This window comes from Tiliqua scincoides, chromosome 8 (genome assembly GCF_035046505.1).
Source record: "Tiliqua scincoides isolate rTilSci1 chromosome 8, rTilSci1.hap2, whole genome shotgun sequence".
Taxonomy (NCBI): domain Eukaryota; kingdom Metazoa; phylum Chordata; class Lepidosauria; order Squamata; family Scincidae; genus Tiliqua; species Tiliqua scincoides.
The window spans coordinates 46046853-46070191 of record NC_089828.1 but is presented as its reverse complement, the minus strand read 5'-3'; the positions used below and the strand labels follow the sequence as shown (position 1 = coordinate 46070191).

The window sequence follows — 23339 nt, the reverse complement described above, 5'->3', positions numbered from 1 at the left end:
GGCAACCTCCCCTTGGATAAGCACTTTGGATTCACAGGAGCTTCAATAATGTATCCAGAATATTTATGCAGTGCTTAATGTCATACTAACCATTTTATATAGAATCCCATTCAGGAGGGACTGCGTTACACACACCTCACCAAGGAAACTCAGAAAACAGGTCAAGTGATTTGATCTTCTTTTAGTCATTTGTAAGAACACCACAATAAGGCGTTAACCACCTTAAACTCATGCCAACTGGGGAATGAGAACAATAATTTTTAAAACCCTCAGAAAAAAAACCCTGCTCCTAGGAGATAGCAGATTAGAAAGCTACTGATTAGGGTTAATAGGGGCATCTAAATGAGGCTCTCTTCTCCTCGCCCTTGGGTTTCAATCAGCTGCCCACAAGGTCTCAGTTAGAAGGTAGCGCAGAAAAGGATTAGACATGTGAGAGACAAGGTCCCTGCATATGGTTTGGGAACACTCTTGTCCACACCACCGCAGTCAAGATCTGGCCCAGGCACTGCTGCTTCAACACTGGGAATCAAGTTTTGGCCATGAGCCCTTTTCACCAGCAGCACCATTGCTGGACACCCCAAACCCAACAACAATACCTCCTTGTATCGCTCCAGCTCCTGCACAAATGTGCGTTCATGGAAAAGTGTCTGCAAACGCTCCTGGGCATAATTGTGGCACAGTTCTTCAAAAGAGGCCCCACGGCTCTGGCCAGCCATCTCGGGGTTCTGGAAACCTGGGGTGTCCACAATCATCATGGAACACAAGGAGCGCTGGCTGGATTTGAGAGCCCTGAGCAAAAAGAAAGAGAGGGTTAGAGCGGGTGAGGGACTCTTGGGCCCACAAGTGCTCAGTGTGGGAAGCACATTCCTCTCCCCCAATGGCTCCCCCATGCTGAGCTGCACACATAGCTCAATCAGTCTGGCAAACAAGAGTCCTGCAGGTTCTGCACAGAGACCTATTGTTGCTGCTATCGGGATCTCTGCTGATCAACCACAAAGTATTCAGCAATCTACCAGCAGACACCAATCTACCTTCTGCCTGCTCCTGACTGTACAGATTGGGGGAAGATACAGGTTCACATGCCACAACTCATGCACAGAAAGAACAAAGAAAGCACCCAAACTAAGTGTGTGCCTCTACATGGCAATGTAGCCCTGGTCCCTCCACATGGAGTCTCATCCAAGCTCTACTACCCAAGCCCCCTCCCAGCCAGCCACCTATTCTGCAGCCATCCAGCACCAGCCAAGTGACCCAAAGGGCAAGAGGCCCACTGCGCACTGCTCTGCAAAAGGAACGCTGCACAGCGGTAATGGGAAAGTTCTGACAGGTGTAAAAGCTTTTTCCATCATTAGTTCAGCTAATGCACTCGGGGTCTGGAAAGGTTTGATGCATTGATGGAGCTTGTTAATATTCGCTGGCTGGCAGGAAAGACAGAAGAAGGTTTTGCACTGAGGTACACAAAGCACCGGCTTGTCTGTACCTGTTGAGGAGCGAGATGAGCAGCATGAACAGCTCTGAGTACAAGCCCGAAGCGAGGGCCTCCAGACACTCCAAAGCAGATGCCTTTGGACCTGTGGGACCAGGACACAGAGAGCCAAAGTGAGGCTACAGGATTCCCCCCTAGCAATCCTCTGCACTACTGAAAAGCTCTTTGGAAAAGTGACAAGGTAGCCACCAGAGAGCTAGACTGGGGAGACCAAAAGGACAACCTGTCCAATTAAAGCGCCTCCCTTCCACTAGCTGTGCGTACCTGGGCCATCAGTCAATGCAGATTCATCTGGTCCTTGGCGAAAAGAGGTGGACCTCTGCAGGGTCCCTTTGGGTTGATGCTTGAAGATAGAGGAAGAGAGCTCTTCCAGGGTGCAGCCCAGAAGGTAGGCAGCTTTCTGGGCCCACTCATGGCGAGCAAATTGCTTTCTCCCAGCTGAAAGAGAAGAGAGTTGGTGCCAATTCAGGAAGACAAAAGGTCAGCCCAGTGAGGACCCACAGCTCTTTCCATTAAGGGACACAGTACATTCATTCCCCCCCCCAATCAATAGTGACCCCCAAAATGTGTAAGCCAGAGCTGGGGGAAAGAGAAGAGTCTCCTAGAGAGACAGAGCAAGTGTCTCATTCTCAGTGCACAAGCACGGAGGAGAAAGGAAAATTTCATTAAGGGAGGGATCGCACTTTATCAGGGCTCAGCATGCCAGGACCCACTGCCTGGCCTTGTCATCATTCTCATTGTACAGAATTAAAGAGCAAGAAAGAAAGAGGGAGGTGGAGGGGGGAAATGCGAGGAGGGAAAGAGACATAATGAAAATGTATTTATGAGTCTGATGAGAAGAGATTGGAGGTCAACCGCTTAATGCCTCTGCCAGGCTAATCATGGCAGTGAGCCACTGAGGGAGAAAGAATGGAGCTCCAACCCTCCCTGCCTTGCCAGAAGGGGGCATGTGGGGAAAAAGAAATGCAACAGGACAAAGTCACAAAGTAGGGGGTGATCAGGGGCCAACAGCCATTCTTCATTAAAACATGGGAGCTCTTTCATTTCATTTGACAGGTGACGACAGCAGGGCCAACCTGTCCATGAGACTGACTGTGGTGGTCATCTCCAATGTTGGATTGGCAGGGGGTGCCGATTGGCAGGGGGGGCCAGGCCAAGAACAAGATGGTTTCTCTCTTGCCCCCTCAAATTCCTTTGAAATACAGAGCAAGTAAGGAAGCAGCAAGCTGCCACTTCACTGGATTCCTGGTGTAAGGGTGGCACAATTCATGAGTATATTTTCTGTGCCAAAGAAACATTACCTTGTGGCAGTTTCACCACTTTAGCACACCATCCACCCTGAAAGACCTAGCAGGAAGTGCCCCCTGGCGGGGTTCCTGTTTAACTGGGCAACTGTATGGCTTGAAGCACAGCTCTGCAGAGCCTGGTTTTCCCAGAAGTCTGGCAATGACATTAAACATCATCACCATGCATCTGGAAGCTGCCATGCCACTAGTGAAGAGGTCAGCACAGTGGAACACACCCGTTGCAGGAAACATAGGCCCTCCCCCGGGGGGGGGGGGGGGGACTCGTTCGCAGGTTCTGATTTTTACAAGAAGTCTCGGGTTTTCAAAAGTCAAGTTAACAGACAAAATAATCACTTGTCTACCAAATAGTCACAAGCTATGCTTGGGCATTTCTCGCTTGTACATGGTGTCCTGAAAGACCAGATGGTGTCTACAAATTAATACTATGAGGTTTCGCTACACACAACTAGAGATCTTAGCAGTCTGCAATGCCATGCAATACAGGAGGTAGCAGGAAAAAAATTCAAGGACAGTGTAAAGGCCATACACCAGAGCTTCAGAGCAAATTACACTAAAGGCCCAATCCTATTCTCAAGATATACCAGTGTATCTCCACTGGAGAAAGAACAGCCCCTCTAGTACAGAAGCCTGCCCACTGAAGGACGTGCCACAGACACCAGCACACCACCAGAAAAACGTGATGCTGGCATAGCTCAAACATCACTCAGACACCAGCACAATGCTACCAGTGGAGAGGTCAAAACACAACACTGCCAATGGAGAGGTTTGCTGTGGAAGGGAAGCAGGAAGAATCAGGAGGATTCTATGTAGAACATAACCTAAACCTTCTTCAGACAACAGATATGCCCCTGGTGCCAGAAAGATGCTAAACCAACCATAGAGTTGATGCAGATAGGAGTGACCCCATAAGGAACAATGAGGAAGGGGAGAACAGCAGAAAATTGCACCTTCTGCCCTGCCCACTTTCCTAATAAAGTAACAAGACACAGACTACATCTGGCAGCCAATCACACCACACCCATCCCAGTATTAAAGCCCCTGCCAAGGAAGACCACAGCAATAAGCACCATGCAGCTATATTTATCTGGTCAAACACCCATCTCACCTGGCTCCCACACTATATCTGTGTAGTGAGTGACCAGCACCCTGCTTGGTCTGAAGGCTGTTGAGGTTCCCCTTGTGACTCATCCCAGTCCCTACCCTGGCAAAAAGGGCTCCTTCCAGCTAATAGAAACCCCCACGAAGGGGCTTTTGTTTGTTTCACATGGCTGCCCTCTTCCAGGGAGGCATCTTTCTAACTGTATTCTGCTCTGCTCAAAAAGATATTTCTTGGATGTATGTGTTTATATACGTGACATGAGGGGACTTGAACCCTCATCTCACCTGTCAATCACACTAGTATCCAAACAGAATAGGGTGGTAAATTTCAGGATTTTCATCCAGCTGGGAGATCCCTCCAGTTCCCAATTTCAGGCTACTATATACAGGAAGCGAACGGGGGGCAGGGGTTTATTGGGGTTTCCCAATAAGTCAGCATGGCTTGCAGGCAGCAAGGAGAACCAAGGAGAATCAGACTACTCAAACTAGGAAAAAACGCCCCCTTTCCAATTTTATCCAGGGTATCACATGACTGCCCAACAAGAAGAGACTTACACAGAATGCACTTGGGCATGGACTCTTGTGCAGGGTGACCAGATACAATGGAGGACAGAGTGCCTACATCTTTAACCATTGCACAGAAGAGGGAATTTGGGTAGGTGCAGCTTTTTAAACCCTCCCATGTTGAGCTGCGCCTGTCAAAATTCCCTCTTCTATACAATGGTTAAAGGTATAGGTACTGTGTCCTCCATTGTATCTGGTCACCCTGCTCTTGTGAGAGCTCTAGGGGAGCAAGTAATTTCAGTGCTACGAAGACCAAGCATGCTTCTCCACAGAGATCTTTAGCAACTGGTGCTTTTGTTACAAAGATGCATGCAGTCCACAAGATCTGGGGCACTGCAGCCTATAGAGCTGCCAGTTCCCTTCCCTGAGCCCACACTCATCAAGTCACAGAGGGAAGAACACCACTGCAAAACACCATGACAATTCCTCAAAAGTACTAGCAAGAGGCATGAGCTGAAAATTGTGACTCCAACTCCCTGTCCCACCAAAAAAGGCTAGAGGGCTGACAGACAGTCTGCACCAGACTGCAACAAACATGGGTGCAGGGGAGGGCAGAGAAAAAGTAGATAAAAGAAAAGGCAAAGGGGATAGAGAAGGAGAAAGAGAAAGAGATAGAGAGAGCATTACCTTCATCGTCGTCTGCATTACAAAGGGAACAGCATGCACCATGCAAACAAAAACAGGGAGTTAGAACACAGCTGTGACACAAAAGCTTCCTGCAGACACATCAGATGGGACAAGGCCTGGCGAACCACATTGACAGACCTACACATTCAACATTGGGGGTGAGGGCAGCAGGAGGAGAGCTACTTGCCAAGGAGTCCAAGATTTTTGAGTGGGGAGATGCACATTTCACATTTTTTCCCCAAGGCAGGAGCACCAATTCAGATTCAATTACAAGGGAGGGACGCAGCAAAGATTCACAGCAAAGGTCAAAGGCCAACTCAAAATTAAACAGCAAAAAAGCAACGTATTTAAAGATAATGTGCCTTGTTTCCTTTTCTGTATCGCATGAACCAGAGATTGAGATACTCCTGAGGAATAAATCCTACATATACCCACCCAATCGCTACCCTACCAGAGAGGACATTTCTTCTAACCCAGAGAAACTGACACCTCTGAGCACATGCCTTGCTTTTCACACACGCTATGTCTTAATCAAACAAACTCCTTCCCCCTAAGGGCAGGCATTAGCAGCAAACAGTGTCCTGCAAACCACCCCCCCCCAACCAGTCATTAGCACTCAGCTGCACAGCATCCCTCCAAGATAGGACTGCAGCACAAAACCTGGGCTGGACTGCCCTCTTCTGGTCATGTTTGAGTAAAAATGAAGAATGCACAGATGTACTGGTGCTAGAGCATGGGAGGCAAATTTGGGAGCATTTGTGCCTTTTCTGGGGAGAATGCAAATTGAACTTTCCAAGTGTTCTGGGGAGGGAAGAGCCTTTTTAAGACAGAAAGCCCTCCCACTTCCAGATCACACTGGGGTACAATGCAATGCCAATACATATCAATTGCCAAGGGATCTTACAAGTCTCAGAAATGTATTTTGAGGCTATTTTACTTCCAGGTAGAAAAAAACGGTGAATCGATTGGTGAAGCAGCTTTTCTGGAAATTGGACAAGTCCAGGGTTTGCACAGGTTTCCATCTCTTAAGATTTAAGAACTACCCCTTAACTTGTTCAGGGACCTCCAAAATCAATTTGTTTCTTGGGGCTACGTATCAATGATGCCCAAGATTTGAGCTGCAGATAATTAACAGCCCAATCCTGCACTCCCGGAGCCCAGGGCTGCAGAGGCGCCAAAAATGGCTGCCACTGCATCCTGCACGCTTTCGTCCCCCTCCCTTGGGCAAGCCGAGTAACCCCTCAATGGGGCTACACATTTCTATGTTAACCCAAGAGCAAAGCTCCACTAATCCCACTTCCCTCCCGCCCAGCTCCCTCCCTCCAGCACGCCTCCTCCCCCCACCTCTCCGCTGCCTGGCGGTCCACGCAACTGCTGAGCAGCGGAGCTCCAGTGCTCACCCAGTGTGGCCAGCGCTGGGCTAGCACCAGCGTTAGGGCCCACAAACGTGCCTTATGGCATGTTTGCGACAGTGCAGGCCGGCGGTGAGCCGGCGCACATTGTATAGGCCCTAAAGCTTCATATTTCACTGTCAAGGGTTGTGGTTTCCCCCCCTTTACTCTGTGCTCAAAGTGGTCTGTTTAATGATGCTCAGAAAAGAGAACAAAAGCGTGTGAATTTGTGCTCAGCTTTTCTGAACCCTAAAATTCTTCTTCCAACTAGAGCTAAAACCATCAACACAGCAAGTTTTCAGTAAAATTCAGCTCTAGGCAGCACCGACGAGCTGTTGCTCATGTAGTCATGAAGAACATCTCCTTTCTTGGCATGATTTTAAACTTTGTTTAAAAAGGAAAAACTTTTAAAAATTAATAAGGAGGCAACAAATAAGTAGATGAATGTTTGCATAATTATTTCTTTAAAAGTGTTAAGGTGGGCGGCCTATCTAAAGTTTGGAGAAGGGACAAGAATGACAGCTGAACCAGGACACGATTTGTTGGCATGTAGATCTGTCAGTCAGATTTTACTAACAGGAGGCAGTTGGGCTTCTGCTGCACCTAACGGACCTGGCTGCCAGTATTGGCAGTATTGGCAACCTTCAGTCTCGAAAGACTCTGGTATCGCGCTCTGAAAGGTGGTTCTGGCACAGCGTCTAGTGTGGCTGAAAAGGCCAATCCGGGAGTGACAATCCCTTCCACACCGGGAGCAAGTGCAGTCTGTCCCTGGTCTGTCTCCCTGGCTATGGGCCTTGCTTCTTTGCCTCTTTGCCTCAGACTGTTGGCCAAGTGTCTCTTCAAACTGGGAAAGGCCATGCTGCACAGCCTGCCTCCAAGCAGGCCGCTCAGAGGCCAGGGTTTCCAGTTCTTTAAAAACTTACATCTCTTTTTCCCCTAACAAATCAAGGTCTGCCAATACTGAAATCCACTAAGAGATTTGGGGGAGATTTGGAAGGGTACTAGAGGCCATGCAGGCACAGGCTCAGCCAGGATGCCGTAGTGGTTCTGGTGTTGTACTCAGACCTGGAAGATCGAGGTTCAAATCCCCACTCAGCTATGAAACTTCCTGGGTAACCTTGGGACAGTCACTATCTCTCAGCCTCACCTACCTCCCAAGGCTGTGGTAAGGACTAAAGAAGGGAAGGAACCATATGCACCATCCTTGAGCTCCTTGGATGAAGAATGGTATAAAAATAAATAAGTAAATAGACCTTCCCAAAGCAAGCCCAGAACAGGACTAGAAGACAGAGTGGGGACTCAGGCTGAGGCCTCAGAGGGGTGAATGCAGAGCTAAGGTCCTCTCCCTACACCATCTCTAGCTATCAGTCCAGCCAAATAAATGTGGTCCTGTAAAGTCAAGGCCCAACCCCACACAGGCAAGCTGCTCCTGGCTCATCAGGGCAGCCAAGCAGATCGCCAGATCAGTTCGGGTCATTACCTTTGGTAGCTCCAGCAGCCCCCAAGTGATAAATGGCCCCCAAGACAAGCCAGAACACTTTCTGCTCATCACTGGAAATGCCCATCACTTTCATGGCTGCCTGGAGCTTGCTGAACTGCTGGGCCGCCTTCTGCTTCTCCTCCGGCTGCAGCCAAAAGGAAATAAAATTAAGAATATGATCAATTGGCCTGCATTAACACACAGAATGCCTTTTTATCACCGCTCAATAAACACCATCTGTGACGGACCAAGCGTGTTCTTCCTTCCTTGGTTTGCTTGGTATGAGGTTAAGATCCATGGGCCACAAGGCTCTGCTTATCTTGCCACTCAGCATGGAGACCATAAGCAGGCACCAGGCACCAGTTTTCGTTAAAAACTGAAATTAAATTCAAAGGACTGAGGTAGACCACCTTTCCTAGCATGATGTTTCTCTTCAGCTTTGCTCCAACAAAACCTGCAAGCTGTTGAGTTTATGGAAAGATCTGTCCCAAAGAACGTAATTATGGCCATGGATATACATATGACTTGAAAGCAAAATCAGACACGCATGAGGAGGACTGATTACAAATGGATATTAGTTATGATGGCTAAATGGAACCTGGATCAGAGGTTGCATTGCCTCTGAATACCAGAGGCTGGAAGACAAATGACAAGGGAGAGTTGTTTCTTCCAGACCTAACTTGTGGACTTTGCAGAGGCATCAAACTGTCCAGTGTAGGAAACAGGATGCTCTAACTTCTGTGTTGCAAGTCATCCTTGGGCAAGACAGACCACAGGCCTTGCACCAGTCAACAAGACAAGATCTCAACTCTACCCTCCTCAATCGGGCTGGTTACCTTTGACAGAGACGCGATCCCAAAGACATTGTTTTCTGCCAAGTGGTTGAAATGAAGCTCTGTCCTGAGAGGCAAGAAAAGAGGAAGTCAGAAATCACCAGAGGCAATGGCTGAGAGCAGAAAAGCCCCATCTGCCCTCCCCTCCATCTTCCCCCACACCATCAAGATCCCAGAGCTTAAACCAGACCATCCATTAGCCCAGCGAGAGAGATACAGGACATCTAAACTACTGAGAAGAAAAGTGCTTGGATTGGAATGCTCTGCCCCCTAACCACAAAGTTGGGCAGACTCTGGTTATTACTCAGTGAGGACCGAGTAAGCACAGGCATACAAGAGCGACTCAGATTGAAATTAAGCCTGGAACTTAAGTGCACGAGATGAACTTGTCTTGCTTCAACAGGGAAATCATGGACAGGACAGTTTCAGCAATGTGGGTGCTAAATCAAGACAAAATTCTCACATTTCTCCCCCACCATCCAACATCAAGCCCTGAATACAGACAAATGAACACATACACAAACACAGGTTCTTGTGCTAGCAGGAGTCGCGTCCTTACCGTAGGGCATTGTCTGGGCAGGCAAGTAGGTAGTAGAACACATTGAAAGTTGCCTCGTTAGCAGGACGTTTGACAACCCTGAGCTTCTCCAGCAGCATCGTCTGAGGAAGGCAATGAAGGGAAAGGAGCACTTGGCACAAGACCTCCATCAAGACCCCAAGAACCTGCTGCAGCAGCCAAGCTCCCCTTTTCTGTCATGCTACATTTTTCCAAGACCAGCTCTGTAGAACTGGGGTCCAGCAAGATGGAGCCCTTTCTTGACTGCAGTAAGGGCATCTCTGACTAGCCTTCTCACTCTGGCCAGTTGGATTGGCCAGATTGGAACATTACGATCACTTCCCCTCTCCAAGGCAGCGGCCAGCCCCCAGGCTTCAGGAAGGAATCAGCAGTCAAGACATTTGCCACTGCTTTCCCCACCCCCACCTCCAGGAAAATTAATAGAGAAGATGGAAGCACAAGGACTGCCTGCCCTCACCTGCACAGAGGCGGATGCCACCTGGCCAGCCTGGTCGAAGTCCAGTGAGATGATTTGTGAGAAGCGTGTAGCATTGCCATTCAGGCTTGTACCACTGTTGCCAAAGGCCTCCAGGATGGTGTACAGCGCTTGCCACTTTTCCACTGCCAGGGTACAAGCAAGGAAAAGCATGGAAGGACAGGCCAGTGGTGTACATGTGCATGTGAATCAACAGACAAGCACACACACACAAAATCCCTAGGGTCTACAAGGGCACTTAGCATCCATTACCCTGTAGACATCACAACACACACACACACACACACAAAGAGTTATGGCTACAGTTGTGACAGTGCAACATGAACATAATTCCAAGTGTGTACATGTGCAGAACAGCTGGATAGTTAAGTGCCACTGTGAACATTGTGCCACTGAACTGGGCTGAAGATGGGGATAGAAATACATTTGGCAGCCATCAGCCAAGAAGAAAGAAAAGATCCTGGCTGCTGAAGGCTGCAGAGACAGGCTAGGAAGGATGCCGCATAACTGTATATTAGTCGACCAACTCAAGGAGAACTGGGACCAGCATTTCTCCAACAAAGGGCAGGTAGAGAGTGCTTGAGCAGTTTCAAGATGCACTTAAGGGGCAGTACTCAAGCCCTTGGCATGGCCATTCAGGATTCTTTCACCTCTTCTATTATGCCAGCGAGATTCATATAACCATTTGCCCACGCTTTGATTTGCAATGCCCTCCTCTTTATAAACTCCACTCCCTTGGCTACTTTACGCAGAACATCCCCTTTAGAAAGCATAAGAGTGGTATTGTTGTGGCTAAATGTCACCCCCAAGTCTGGCCAGGAGAGATAGCAACCACCTAGCAGCCCTGCTATCAGCTCTTTCCCCTTCAGCCATGGTGGAATACCTAAAACAGAAAACAGGATCTCTTTGAATTTCTGTCAGCCTTAGAGTGAAGAGACTAATACACTTGACCCAAGCGTCACAGTGAGAGGAACCTCACCATTCTGGCCATTTCAGGTTTACTGTATACTTGCTCCCTTCCTTTTCTTAGAAGGCAGGCAGCTCACTTCCTGCTGGGCTGCAAAGCCCCCCTGCATACCATTTGGGCCAGAAGACAAAGTCCAGCAAAATGGGGCCACTTTTGGCCCAGGCTTTTCCTACAGCTCTTTCTGCCCTACAAACCCTCTGAAAGAACCAGAGCCACAGCTGGCTACACACCAACCTGAGAAGACCTTCCCGGAGCTGCCAGCAACAGTGGCCAAATACTGGACAAGGTGCTGGCAGTTGGTGGTCTTGCCACTGCCGCTACTGCCCAGCAGGACAATGGACTGGTCCTGGCGACTCATCAACATATTCCGGTAAGCAGCCTGGGCCACAGCATAGATGTGGGGTGATGTGTCTTCCTTGCGGCACCCCTTGAACATATGCATCACCTAGAGGAAGAAGAAGCAGCTTTAATACAGCATCGCTAAAGGGGCTATCCAAGGGGGGAATGAAGCAGTGGACTGGCTAATACAAACATAGTGAACATGGCTTCCAGAATGAGGCAACTCCGCAAGGAGGAGAGAGAGAGATGTTACTAGAACAGCAGGGGGCAGACAGGCAAGGTCTCAGCATCTCCTGGGAAAGAGTGGGGCAGGGAAGGGAGCCTTCCTATTCAGTTAGAAAGCAGTCCCATTCTCTTTTGCGTTATTCAACTTTGGGTACTTCAGACATTTAGCGATGTGCCCCAGCTGTGCTGCTATCCTGCTGTTTTATTAATCTACCCGTTGTGGAGATTTTTTTTAACCTGTCAACAAAAACAGTGGTTTATATATTTGAATATAAACAAACAGGTGGCAAAGCTGATGCATGAGGGATGAGTCCCTTAGACAGAAGCCCCCTAGGTCAAACACGAAGAACATGAACACAGCAAAGGGCTGTTGGGGCAGACTCATTACACTGAGGCTGAAACTTCCTCCACTCATGGGGGGGGGGGGCGAGAAAGGACAGGAACATCAGGACAGCCAAAATCAGGGTCACAATCAACAGGGACACCTGAAATTGTCCTCAGTGGTTGCCACACTCACCTTCTCAGAGTACATGGATGGGGAGCTGAGAGGATTGATGACAACCATGTTGGGCCCAGCATATGTGTGGATAAGGTTCCCACCGTAACGCTGGCGCAGAGTATGCAAAACACTGGACTCATTGAGGTAGACGAGGCTGGCCAGGTCCTCCACCCGGTCGCATGATGGAGGATTGGCCTGACACCGAGAGAGAGGAAGAAATGTGGTTAACCCTGGAAAAGTCAGAAGCAACAAACTACAAATTTGTCTTCACTCCAGGCAAGATGCAGCAGGCCCAGCCTCACCTACCTTCTCCACATCATCTTCATCAACCTCCAGCACAGCTCCATCATAGTCCAGTTTCACCTTGACCTTCCCTTCAGGCAGAAGACCAGCAGCATCAGTCTTCAGTTGGCTAGCTGTGGAGCAGTGATGCAGGGTACAAATGTCAGTTGTACAACACACAGACAAACCTCTACCCCAGCACACAGTGTAGTCTCAAAGCTGAGTCATCTATGACCAGAACAAGCAGAAATGATTTGAACCAGGTTTCCCAATTCCAATCTGCTTTCCAAGCTATAGTGGTCTTCACAACATCCAGGTTCAGAGAGGCAAATGTACATTGAAGGCTAAACGTCCCTTTTACAATTCATGACAAGAAAGGAACAGTGACTTGGAGTGCTGAACCCAACAAGGACTCCAGAAACAGAGAAAAGACTATCGCCATCTCCCTACACACACATACACCCCTACCTAAGGAGAAGCCATCCTTGTGGATCAGCCACACTTTGTCCGTCTCGTACCAGGCCTCTTCGGCTGCAATTTGTTCCTCCGTCTTTGCCTACAATGTGGGGGGAGGGGGAGAGAGAGAGAGAGGAGGGATACATTACTGCACAGCCCCCCACATCACCAGCATCAGGCATTGGGGTTTTGTCAATTTTCATGTTCCTCCACAAACTTCTCAGTGCAATCACCTAAGAACCATCTACCCAGGAAACAGCTGCTCATCTCCTGGACCTGCTCCCACTCCTGCCTGATGCAGGCTCCAAAACCCCCAGCAGTAGCTCCCTCATATGCCATAATCAGCACAACCTCATCCAAAGGCCTATCCTGATCAGGCTGGGTCTCAGATCAGTGCTGAGGAAAAGGTGTTCAGCCCCCTTATCAGAATAATCACAACACCTCCAGTAATGGAGAGGAGAGCATGCTGCATGCAATTCTGCCCCCCGCCCCACACTGCACCACAACATGGCACAGGACTGGAAGTACAATGGTCAGGGCATGCAAACCCTTGGTATATACTCACCAGGATGACAAGAACAAGGCAAACCAGGAATTCTTTATAAACTGTAAAGTAGAGGGACTCCCTGCATGCATCCCCCCTCCCAACACACACACACGCACGCGCGCGCGCACACACACTTCAGCCCTTGTAACTGGCAGAGATGAAGCAGCAATGCCTGAAAGGTCAACTCCAAAGAGAGGGTGAGAAGGGTATGGAGAGGGGACTGCTATCACCCTGCCAGCCTGGTACAGCTGGAGAGCATCCTGGGATCAGGCTTCAAATTCCAAGTTCAATCTCAAAGCTTTGGCAATCCCTTTTTTTCCAGGCATGGCTCCTTTACCAAGCTGTTGCAGGGGAAAACAAAAAATGATAAGGTGTGGCCACCCAGAGGCCTTGGGAGAGGGGAAAATAGCACAGTGAAATCTACTATTGCTCCTTTTGATGCCAAACCCCACCACTGAGCACCATCTCAGAAGAACATCCCTTTCCCCTCATGAAAGAATTCTAACACGACCAAGACTGCATTCACACATATCAACACACAAGTGCCATTCCCTTCCCCCCCATGAGAGCTGCAAGCCAGAGACAACCGCAAGCAAATGAAGTTGTGGATGGAGCAGCCAAACCTGTGGCTGAGAGGTAGCAGAGGCCGACCCAAACGCAGCTGCAGGGGCATCATCCACCTGACCCTGTGGAAGCCAATAAGGGAAGCAATGTGGGCCAAGTTAATCTCTCTGGACACTGGCCTCCAGTCCATGGAGGAAACAGCATTACCACCACACAGGCACCCAACCCAGAGGACCTCCTGGTTCTGGCACCTGGGAACTCAACATTATTAGCCCCATCATGAAGGAAGGAAAAGAAAGGCACAAAGAGGCTACTGGACAAAAAGAAAACTCAGAGCACGGCAAAGGGTTCCACATTGTATGCAACATCCTGTTGAACCAGCTGGCCTGGTCCCAAGTCTGCCCTCCCACCCTTATAACTGCTCCTTACACACAGAGATGCAGTCTGACAAATAGAAGGTGCCCATCTATGCAATATCTGAACCAGTCAGATATTACTGGTTATAGAAATGAGCAGCTGCGCATGTATCCTGAAACACACAACATAGCTCTATCAATGGTTGTTAAATTACTATAGCTTAAATGAAGCTATAATGTTCAGAGGCAGTATATCCATGAGTACCAGATGTTGGGGACCAACAACACAGGATGCCTTCTGCCTTCATGCTCTGCTTGCAAGCATTTGGGAAGCAGCCAGCACGCCACAGCTGTAAGTGGAACACTGGATCAAAAAAGTCTCCAGTCTGATCCAGCAGGGCAATCTTTGCACTCTTATATTCATTAAAATCTTTTGTCTTGCCACTCTCACAACTAGGGGGGCTGAAGGGCAAGGACAAGGTTCAAAGTGATGCTTACATCAAGGATGCACATTAAATGCCCTCCAGCCAAGGGGACAACTGTTATGCTAGACTAGCTAAAGACTTATTGTTTTATAAGTGTGGGATGCAAAGAGTTAGGGACTTCCAGAACCTTCACCAGCCCTGCTCCTCTATTTCTCCTCTGCTGCATCTTCCCATCTATCATTGTGGTCCTGACCTTGGACAGAGCACGGCACAAGGCAAAGCCAGCATTTCCAAATCTGGCCCTGCCCCCTACCTCCATTGTGCAATCAAACGCAGCATCATGCAGGTGTTCTGGGAGGCAGTTGCAAGCATAAGGGGAAGCAAGCACTGCTAGTTTTACAATCACTGGACATCCCTTTCCTCACACTTTCTTCAGTTCAGTTTCAATGGACCATGAAAATATTTACATACAGATTAGGATGAGTCATCTCCCATCTAACCCAACAAAGTTGTCTACTTCGATGCCATTCTGCTGCCAGTCAGCAGGTGGCAGCAAAGGAGTATCCCAGCCACATTCATTCCCTTACCTATCTCCTTCATTGAGTGCCCCTAAGACACTCAGACCTGAGTTCAGACAAGGTTTGTCTGAGACATCAAATATTCCAGATTATCACCAGCTCCTTAACTCTGTTCTGTTTCTGAATATGTGACTTGATTAAGGGATGAACTGGAAGCTGGAGCGAGTTGAAATTGGGGTGGGGGACACATATCCCAGCACAGAAAAATCAATGAAGGTCTTGATGCCTTTTTTAAAATTCCAGAATAAAGAATTGTGCAATTAGTAGCATCTTTTGATGTTGTCTGGGTGTAAATGCCCTGGGTGCACACCCACACTGACCTGTGAAATACCCAAAGTAGACGGCAAAAGAATGGGAGATGAAACCTGTCCTTATTGGCAGTACCTACCTTATTGGTACCTACCTCAACTGGTACATGGGGCAGACTGCTCCAACTACCTCACCTTGGCTGCCTGAAGCCATGGGTAGACCCTTGAGATCTCCTGGGGAGGCCACGTCTACCCAGAATTCAAAGCAGTGGGTAGATCTGGCCTCCATCTCAGAAACCCCCAAGGGAGGCCAGATCCACCCAGGATTTAAAGTGACATGCATGCTGCCACCCTCTTAAGGCATGCACCAGGAGGACGGACGAACCACCCATCCTTGGTACACTACTGGTTATTGGAAAGGGATGGTTTCCTCAGGACAACAGCACTGAGATAATAAACCATCTAAGGTAAAGCAAGCATGAAGCTGCCTCTGGAAGTTTTGATCTGGCAATGACTACCATGAACAAAGTGACAAAACAAAACATGCACAAATAAGCATGTGGGAGAGTTTTATGGATGGCAAGTCAAAGAATTCTGAATGCTCCCCTGGGCCCTCAAAACCTTCCTGCTACGGAAGAGCCAGCTCTCAAGGAGAAAACTAAGACACAAGCCTCTTCCTGCCATGTTGGTTTTCCATAAGTGAGAGGAAGTGGGAGAGCTTTCAAAGATGCAGCTCTGAAGACATACAGTCCAGGGAAGGCTGTGTGCAGTACAGGAGGACTGTACCATGCATCTATTCTGAAAGTATGACATGGCTCTTGGGGACAGGATACTGGATGGCTTAGAATAGTCACTCCCCAACCCACACATATTTGGGGGGAGACCATGCCTGGAACACTCTGCCAGAATACCCTGCATTGGGCCACTTCTTCCTTCCTTCAGATCTCTCTTCTGTAAAACTTTAGGCTGAACTCTGGAAACTAAGCCTACATAACTAAATTTGCAGACACTGTTCCTCTGACAGCCTCATCTCTATACTGTAGTACAGCACTGCTACTTTCCTAGGAGGGGCCTGGATTGATCCGAAGGGGTCCAAATAGTTCTGCTTTTGGGTGTCAAGAGGAGATGATCCACAGATCCCCTCCAAAGCAACCACTCTTGAAATGGCTCAGAAGCATAACAGACATTCCCATTTCCTTCCATCCTCCCCCCCCCCCCCAAGCATGAGCAGGCTCTAGTTTAGCAAGATGGAAAAGGAGGCCCGGGACAGCCAGATCACAAGAGGTGAAGAAAGCCTTACACTCCAGCAAGAGGCGCGAGCACAGACATCAACCCAGAGGCAGACAGGAGATGGAGGGAGGTCCGGCACGCTGGGGTACAGTACCTGGCTTTGTGCAGCCGTGGAGGTCACAGGCTCCGACTAACGCAGCAAGGTGGAAGAGAGAAGAGAGAGGTGATCAGTGAGGCTGAGAAAGAGACAGCAAAGAGATGGTCTCTCTCGAGCAGGAAAAGAAAGGCAGGCAGAAAAACCATCACAACAGCATATGATCTTCCGGAGTTTCCCAAAGCATGTCTGTACTATTCAGTCGTTGCTTCCTAGCTGCAGGCACTCCCATTCCAGGTTCCCTTCTAAGACAACAAATCCATATAATCCACACATAGGTCATGCATAGAGAAGCAAAGGCCCAAGAAATGAAAAAATTAAGGCAGGGAACCTATTTTTCCAACCAGCCCCATTAAAAAATTTCAATAGAAATAGAGGGGAAGAGGAATTGAAAAATACATATGAAATATTTTTGCTTCCAATGAAAGACTTTGTTTTAAACACAGTGTTTTAAGGTAATTTTGTTGCAGCTTATTTACATGGCTGCAAACTCGTTAAAAGATCATAACATTACACGATGATAGCATTCCACTACATTTCTAAACAAGTCAATACTCTTAGGAGCAGGTATTGGAAAAAATATTTGCGAATGTCAGCAGAATACAGAACATCTTCAGTTAGGCTTATTGCTGCTGCCAGACTATGGCGAGGACTTAGTGAAACACAACCTTCAACTCCTCTTGCCTCTCATCCATCTCTCATTCAATCATTTTTCCATCAAGAGAAATAAACTGATACAAGTTTGAAGGCACACACACACACCAAGGAATAAACAAATGTGAACAATTTGAGCAAGTTGTTTCAGTTCATGCAAATCTTTCACTTTCTATAGACCATGAACTCAAAGAGAGAGACTGGAACGTGAAGACACTGATTGCCAATTGCAATTAGAGAGATAAATTGGATATAGTATATACTGTTTCCTGGCACGGAGCAAAAACTAAGTAAGCAAACATGGACTCGGGATAGCTGCAGTTTTGTCTACAGTTACTCAGTAAGTCCCTGTGCTTTTTTACCCAAAAGTAAGTCTCACTTAGTTCAATGGCACATACTAGGATTGCAACTCTATCCCATGCTGGGCCTCTACCCAAGGTCAAGGGCAATCTCCTGCTCCCATCCCACTCTACAGTTGGAAGCTAAGAGAAGGGTGGGCAAGGACAGTGTCTGCAGCTGCATGGACACAGATGGGAAGAGAGCAGGAGATTATTATTGTACCTAGCCAGAGAAGCACTCAGGGCACAGAGGGGGAAAAGAATGGAGGACTCAACCCAGCAGCAAAAGGAGAAGACGGGCTCCAAGAAAATGCAGAAAAAATTTAATTTATTAAAAAAAAATATGTTTCTGTAGCCTACATTTTAATACATTCCATTTTTTCCTGCACCATAATGGAACCTGCCTACTCTTTTTGTTGAAGTGTTCCTGATGCTGAGCAGTGGAGGTGATACACAGTCAGCCCCAAGTCCGTCCGTCCCCAAGAGCTGGAGAGAAAGACTGGCACTTCATTTGCTGCTGAACAGGAGAGGCATTCAGGGCACTTTGTTCATTCAGCAACAAAATGGCCAACCCCGGCCTTCCTTTCCAGCTCAGAGCAGGAGGAGTGGGCAGGAATCTTCTCTATAGTCTCACTGTGCCCTCCAAAGGTCAGGCTGCACAGACAAGGCCTCCCCCTCCCCGGCTCCAAGCTGGAGAGAGAGCAAAACACTTGCAGTTCTCTTTTCTTGCAGAAGAGAAACTGCCTTCATCTGAGGATCAAGCTACAAGTTAAGTGGAGTTCCCTTAGCCTGCCCTCCACTTTTGCTTACAAAAATTAGAACAGTCTAGGGCAGGCTGCTTCCTGAGCAGAAAAGGGCATTTGAAAAAAACAGAACACTTAACCCTTTTTCCTACTGGTGTTTTTTAGTCTTTTTCAGGGGGAGAATATGGGAATTTCACATCTTTGCTCTCTGGAAATGAAAAAGCAGCTCAGGAGGGTCAATTTGGAGTTTTAAAAAAGGACACGCACTAAGCAGTCTCTTTTCACACAATCTTCTTCTGGCTTAGACACAGCCTGCCCCAAGCTGCTTTCAGTTAAGATACATAGAGAAGAGAATCAGGGAACTCTGTGGGAACATGTCATTTGGCCCAACAGCTGCAGAAAACAGTGCTGCAATACTTTACAGGCCAATAGCACAACTGGTCAGACAGTCTAAGAACATGAGGTGATTCCAAGCAATGCTTCCAAAGTGTTAGGCAGAAAGCACTGTTCCTGCATTGATGACAGACTTTAACATAGATCATGGCTAAAAGCGGTGGGCCAGGAAATCCCTGGATTACGTTTCACCTCTGCCATGCACTTGCTTGGTGCAAGTGACTTGCTTTGGCAAGTCACTCTTGTCTCAGTCCTTACACCCTGCACAGATACAGAGACAATACTGGGCTACCTGAAAAATTACCAAGTCCATTTCCGCGAAGCACTCTGAACACTTAAACACCACTAAATGTGAAGTACTATTAGCATTAACTTTGGTGGTATAAATCAACTACCGCCAATTCAGGAGCACGCCAGCTTTCAAGTTAGACAGAGCATCTCAAGAGACACTGGAAAGCTTGATTTCCTGAGACAGAAGGTGCTCAACATTTTGGGGAGGGGGGGCGCAAAAAAGCCACTCTCTGGGCAACTAGAAGCATCTGCACATGCTACAAACCTTTTCTGCATATAGCCAAGTAGCAGATATAACAGGAAGAACAAAAAGGAAGTTGACTCCTACTTTTCTTCACCACACAGCACTGCACTGTATCTGTTGTAGCTCATCCAAACCAAGAGCAGCCACTTGTGGCACCACACCCTCCAGGTAATTCTTATCAGATTGCAGCACCTTCCCAAAGCCTCGGTGCCACCACTAACCATGATCCCCTCAGTGCAGCCAGGCCAGGGCTTCACATACAAAAGCAGACATGCGAAGCACCTGCAGCTCAAGACACACCTGCTGGATGGGTCCCTCTCCAATTGCTGGGGAAGGCAACTGCTTCTGTCCTCGCTTTGCTGGCTGGAGCTTCTCCTTCGATGGGAGCCAGGAGGGCAGAGACAAGGATACCAGGTCATTGGGTCGAAGAGGCCCAAAAATGCATGCCCACACACAGATCTCCAATGCACATGCCACAGTGCATGTGCCACGCAGAATGGAGTGCACATTAGGGTGAAGACAGACATAATATTTGTAGAGCAGTGGAGCTGCTCTGGAAGCACCTTCACTGCCATCTGAAAAATATGGTTTCTGCAACTTGGAAGCAGACTCTAGCTCCACACAGCACCAACTGGCTGGCCCCATGCGTCAAGTCCTTGAATCTGCCATCGTTGTCATCCCCCACCATCTCCAAAGCAGTTTTAAACTTTTAAGTTTACTTTTTCCTTTCAATTAACAAGGTGAGGGTTGAATGGCTAAACATTGGGACATCCAGACAGTGCTTTTAAAAACGAAGGGAAAAAAACTGGATAGCTCACCTGAAACTGACAGCTAAGACAGTGTCCAATTCTCTGGTATACATGCCTGTCACTTCAGCTAAGTGCTGCAAGCTCTCATTATATTATGTCTCCCTTCACCTCTAGTTAATGAAGCATTTCGTACGACCCTTCTGTTAGGACTCTCAGGCAATTCAATTACAGGGCATGGCAAGACAGAACCAAAACGATCAGGAGCAAGAATGAAAACACAACTAGGGCTCTCACATTAAAATAGGGCTTCTCAGTCCAAGGGGTTTATCCTCTCCTGACTCAATGGAACTAGGGATGCTGTGCAAGCAGAGAAGCCCCCACAACTGACCACGCCAAAAGGCGAACACCCAGTCCAGATTCTGTGCATGTTAAAGCTGATTTAATTTACTCGTAGGGAGGAGCAAGACATTACTGAAAAATCAACACCACCCAGAACACTCTGCAAGTCCTGCTTCCTAGCATCTGAGATGACACCTGCAATTGCCCACTCATGTTGAGCTTTAAAGAGAGAAGACTTTTGGCTGTCATTAAAGGAAGCCTAGGATGCTTAATTTTGCTCCCAGTTCCAAATTCCATAACTCATGGGTGCGGTTAAAGAAGCACTTAACACATTCAGTTTGGTTTTGGCTACAGCCCTCAATCAGAGACAAGCCAGGCTGACACGCAGACCACTTGGAAGGAACTTTTCATTCTTGAAACAAGCCGGTTGCCCAAGGCTTGGCAGAGGGCACACACACCCAATGGAGAAAAGCAGTGCCTCAATACGGTAGGGTCAGAAGCACACACCATGCATGGGGAACCAAAACTCATTAACCTAAATTGTGCCCCCAGAAGCAGTGAATCAGCAAAAAATCAAAATGTTGACCCGCACTCCCACCCTTTCATCCAGAGGTGAACACCGCAAACATGCTTGCTTATGGGGATGCTCGCCTCGCCTGTAGGCCCATGCACTCATAGCACTGAACACACGTGCGCCAGTACCTTGTCCGCAGCATTCACTTTCAGTGCTGCTGTCTTCACTAGCGACACAGTCAGTCCCTTTGGCTCCTGAGCACCTTCTGCCTCTTTGGCTTTCCCCTCCGCAGGAGGTGGAGTCTTCACCTTCGAGGATTTCACCTCCTCCTTCTGCTCAGGCAGTTTGGCACGGGGTCGGTGCTCTTTGGTCTTGGCTCTCGACATCAGGCTTTTCAGCCCCACTGAGAGATCATCCTTGGGGACTGCCTCCTTGGGCTCAGCCTTCAAGGATGATGAGGGTCTAGGGGGTGGAGACAACACCCTTGGGGGTGGGGACAGCACTCTCAGGGGAGACTTCTCTGCCTTTTTGCCTGGCTCTGGGGACTTGATGTCTCTCACTGGTTCCTTGGAACTCCCAGGATCTTCCCCCGGCAACACTTTCCGCACAACTTTGCGCACCACCCTCACCACCTTTCTCCGTGAGAGGCCTTGGGTGTCATCAGTGGGTGGCTCAGGCTGAGCCGAGGAGCTGGCTCCTTGGGAAGCCTCCAGACCGTTCATGGTGTGGCCAGGAGCACAGGAATGCTGCATTTCCCCATTGAGCAGTGGTTCAGGGCTCTTCACTCTCCCAGGAGGCTCTGGGCTCCGGAGATTCCGTGGTTCTTCCTGCCCTGAGCTTGGAGCATCGGACTACAGTTACAGATACATTAACACATTACAAGAGGGCAAACCCAACAGCGGAAAGACATGATTTGGGGAGGTGGTCCCCAGGCAGGCACAGGCCTCTATTGATATCACTCTGCGCTAGGACTAGGCCAGGCCTTCCATCCTGCCCCTGGACAAGAATTCACACAACAAAGCAGAAACAACCTGTTTCAGGTTTTCCAGCACAAAACCGGTACTAGCTGTGCTTCTCCCAACACCAGGAATAGCCCCACCTCCAGTGGGATTAGTTTGGCTCAAAAATACACAAATAGGCCAGGACAAGTTTGCATTAGGTTGGTGCCTTTTCTGATGGGATGGGAAGGGAGAAAGATCTAATCACAGTCACAAACCAGTCACCAACTGGCTTGGCGGGAGAAGGCATGGGTGACTTATGTCAAATGCTCCCTGTCCCACCTCTGTCTCCAACTCACTGCTCTCCTACAATTTCAAGGGCAAAAGGAAACAAAAAAAGCTCAATGTCAAAAAGAAAATTTTGATGACCATCACCCCCACTGTAGTGGGTACCTGAACCTATAAAAGTCAAGTCTTCCCATTGACTCCCAAGGAGAGCCAAGATTTGGTACAGGCTGTCATAGATGAGACCCTGAAAGTATTCCCACATTAACCTCAATGGATCTAGAATTACAAACATTTGGAGGGCTACAAGTTAAAAGAGTGCGTGAGTGTCATGTATGTACAGTGTGTCTCCACCAGCATCACACATTTCTCCCTGATAAGCTGTAACTGATCAAGGCTGCAACAGTTGAACTACCTCCTCTCCTCAAAAGTATCTCAGGTTGAATAAATCCTTCCACACTGCTGATAGACAGGGCAGCCACACTAGCCTTTGAATCTAACAATTTCTCCAGAAATTGTAAAACAAGGGGGGTTTACTCTGTGCAGGAATAAGAATAAGAAAAAGAAACAAACTCCAATTGGCAGACAGAAAATAGTCATGAGACTATTTCAGAATAGTCAAACTGGTCTGTAATAGACAAGCTGCATGCCCTGAAAGAAGAGAGTGCAGCAAGGCAGAAGCTGCAATGATGGGGCAGAAGAAGGAATGTGCCTGTACTTGAAGAGGGGAGAGACCACATTAGGCTGGTGTGAGATCAGGAAGACCCACGGGTGGGTCCTGTTTGCACTTCAGTAACAAATGTCAATTCATTCCTTCTCATCCTCATCATCACAGAACTAGGCCAGACAGTTATGAGCATGTTCCCATGGAGACTGCTTCCCCCTGCACCATGCAGCCAAGCGATCAAAAATCCAGCTAATGCTAAGGAGTACACCCTTAAAAACAGCAAGTACCATCCACCTGGCTGAGGCTGCGGGGGGGGGGGGGGCGCAAGAGAAGTGGGGACACCTGTGGAATTATCTTCCAGGGCAATTGCTTAACAAAAGATTGCCCAGGCAACCCAAGAAATTGCCTGCAATATGAGGCATATACAGCCAAATTACAGGGACAATTAAAACCCAGACTTCCTCTTTAACCCCAAC

General features: G+C 48.2%; 1 protein-coding gene across 7 annotated transcripts in view; it reads right to left on the bottom strand.

Moving 5' to 3' along the window:
- MYO18A (myosin XVIIIA) overlaps positions 1–23339 on the bottom strand; it is a 146460-nt gene that overhangs the window by 71820 nt on the left and 51301 nt on the right. For 2 of the 7 annotated variants that reach the window (XM_066636517.1, XM_066636520.1), the window contains 14 exons: positions 21162–21824; positions 19672–19746; positions 16709–16744; positions 12619–12706; positions 12175–12284; positions 11887–12063; positions 11040–11250; positions 9821–9963; positions 9346–9446; positions 8790–8853; positions 7954–8098; positions 1751–1924; positions 1481–1571; positions 597–789 (listed from right to left, as the gene is read on the bottom strand). In XM_066636517.1, coding sequence (XP_066492614.1) covers positions 597–789; positions 1481–1571; positions 1751–1924; positions 7954–8098; positions 8790–8853; positions 9346–9446; positions 9821–9963; positions 11040–11250; positions 11887–12063; positions 12175–12284; positions 12619–12706; positions 16709–16744; positions 19672–19746; positions 21162–21824 — 2271 coding nt within the window. The other 5 variants (XM_066636521.1, XM_066636516.1, XM_066636518.1 and 2 more) reach the window with 4 other exon arrangements.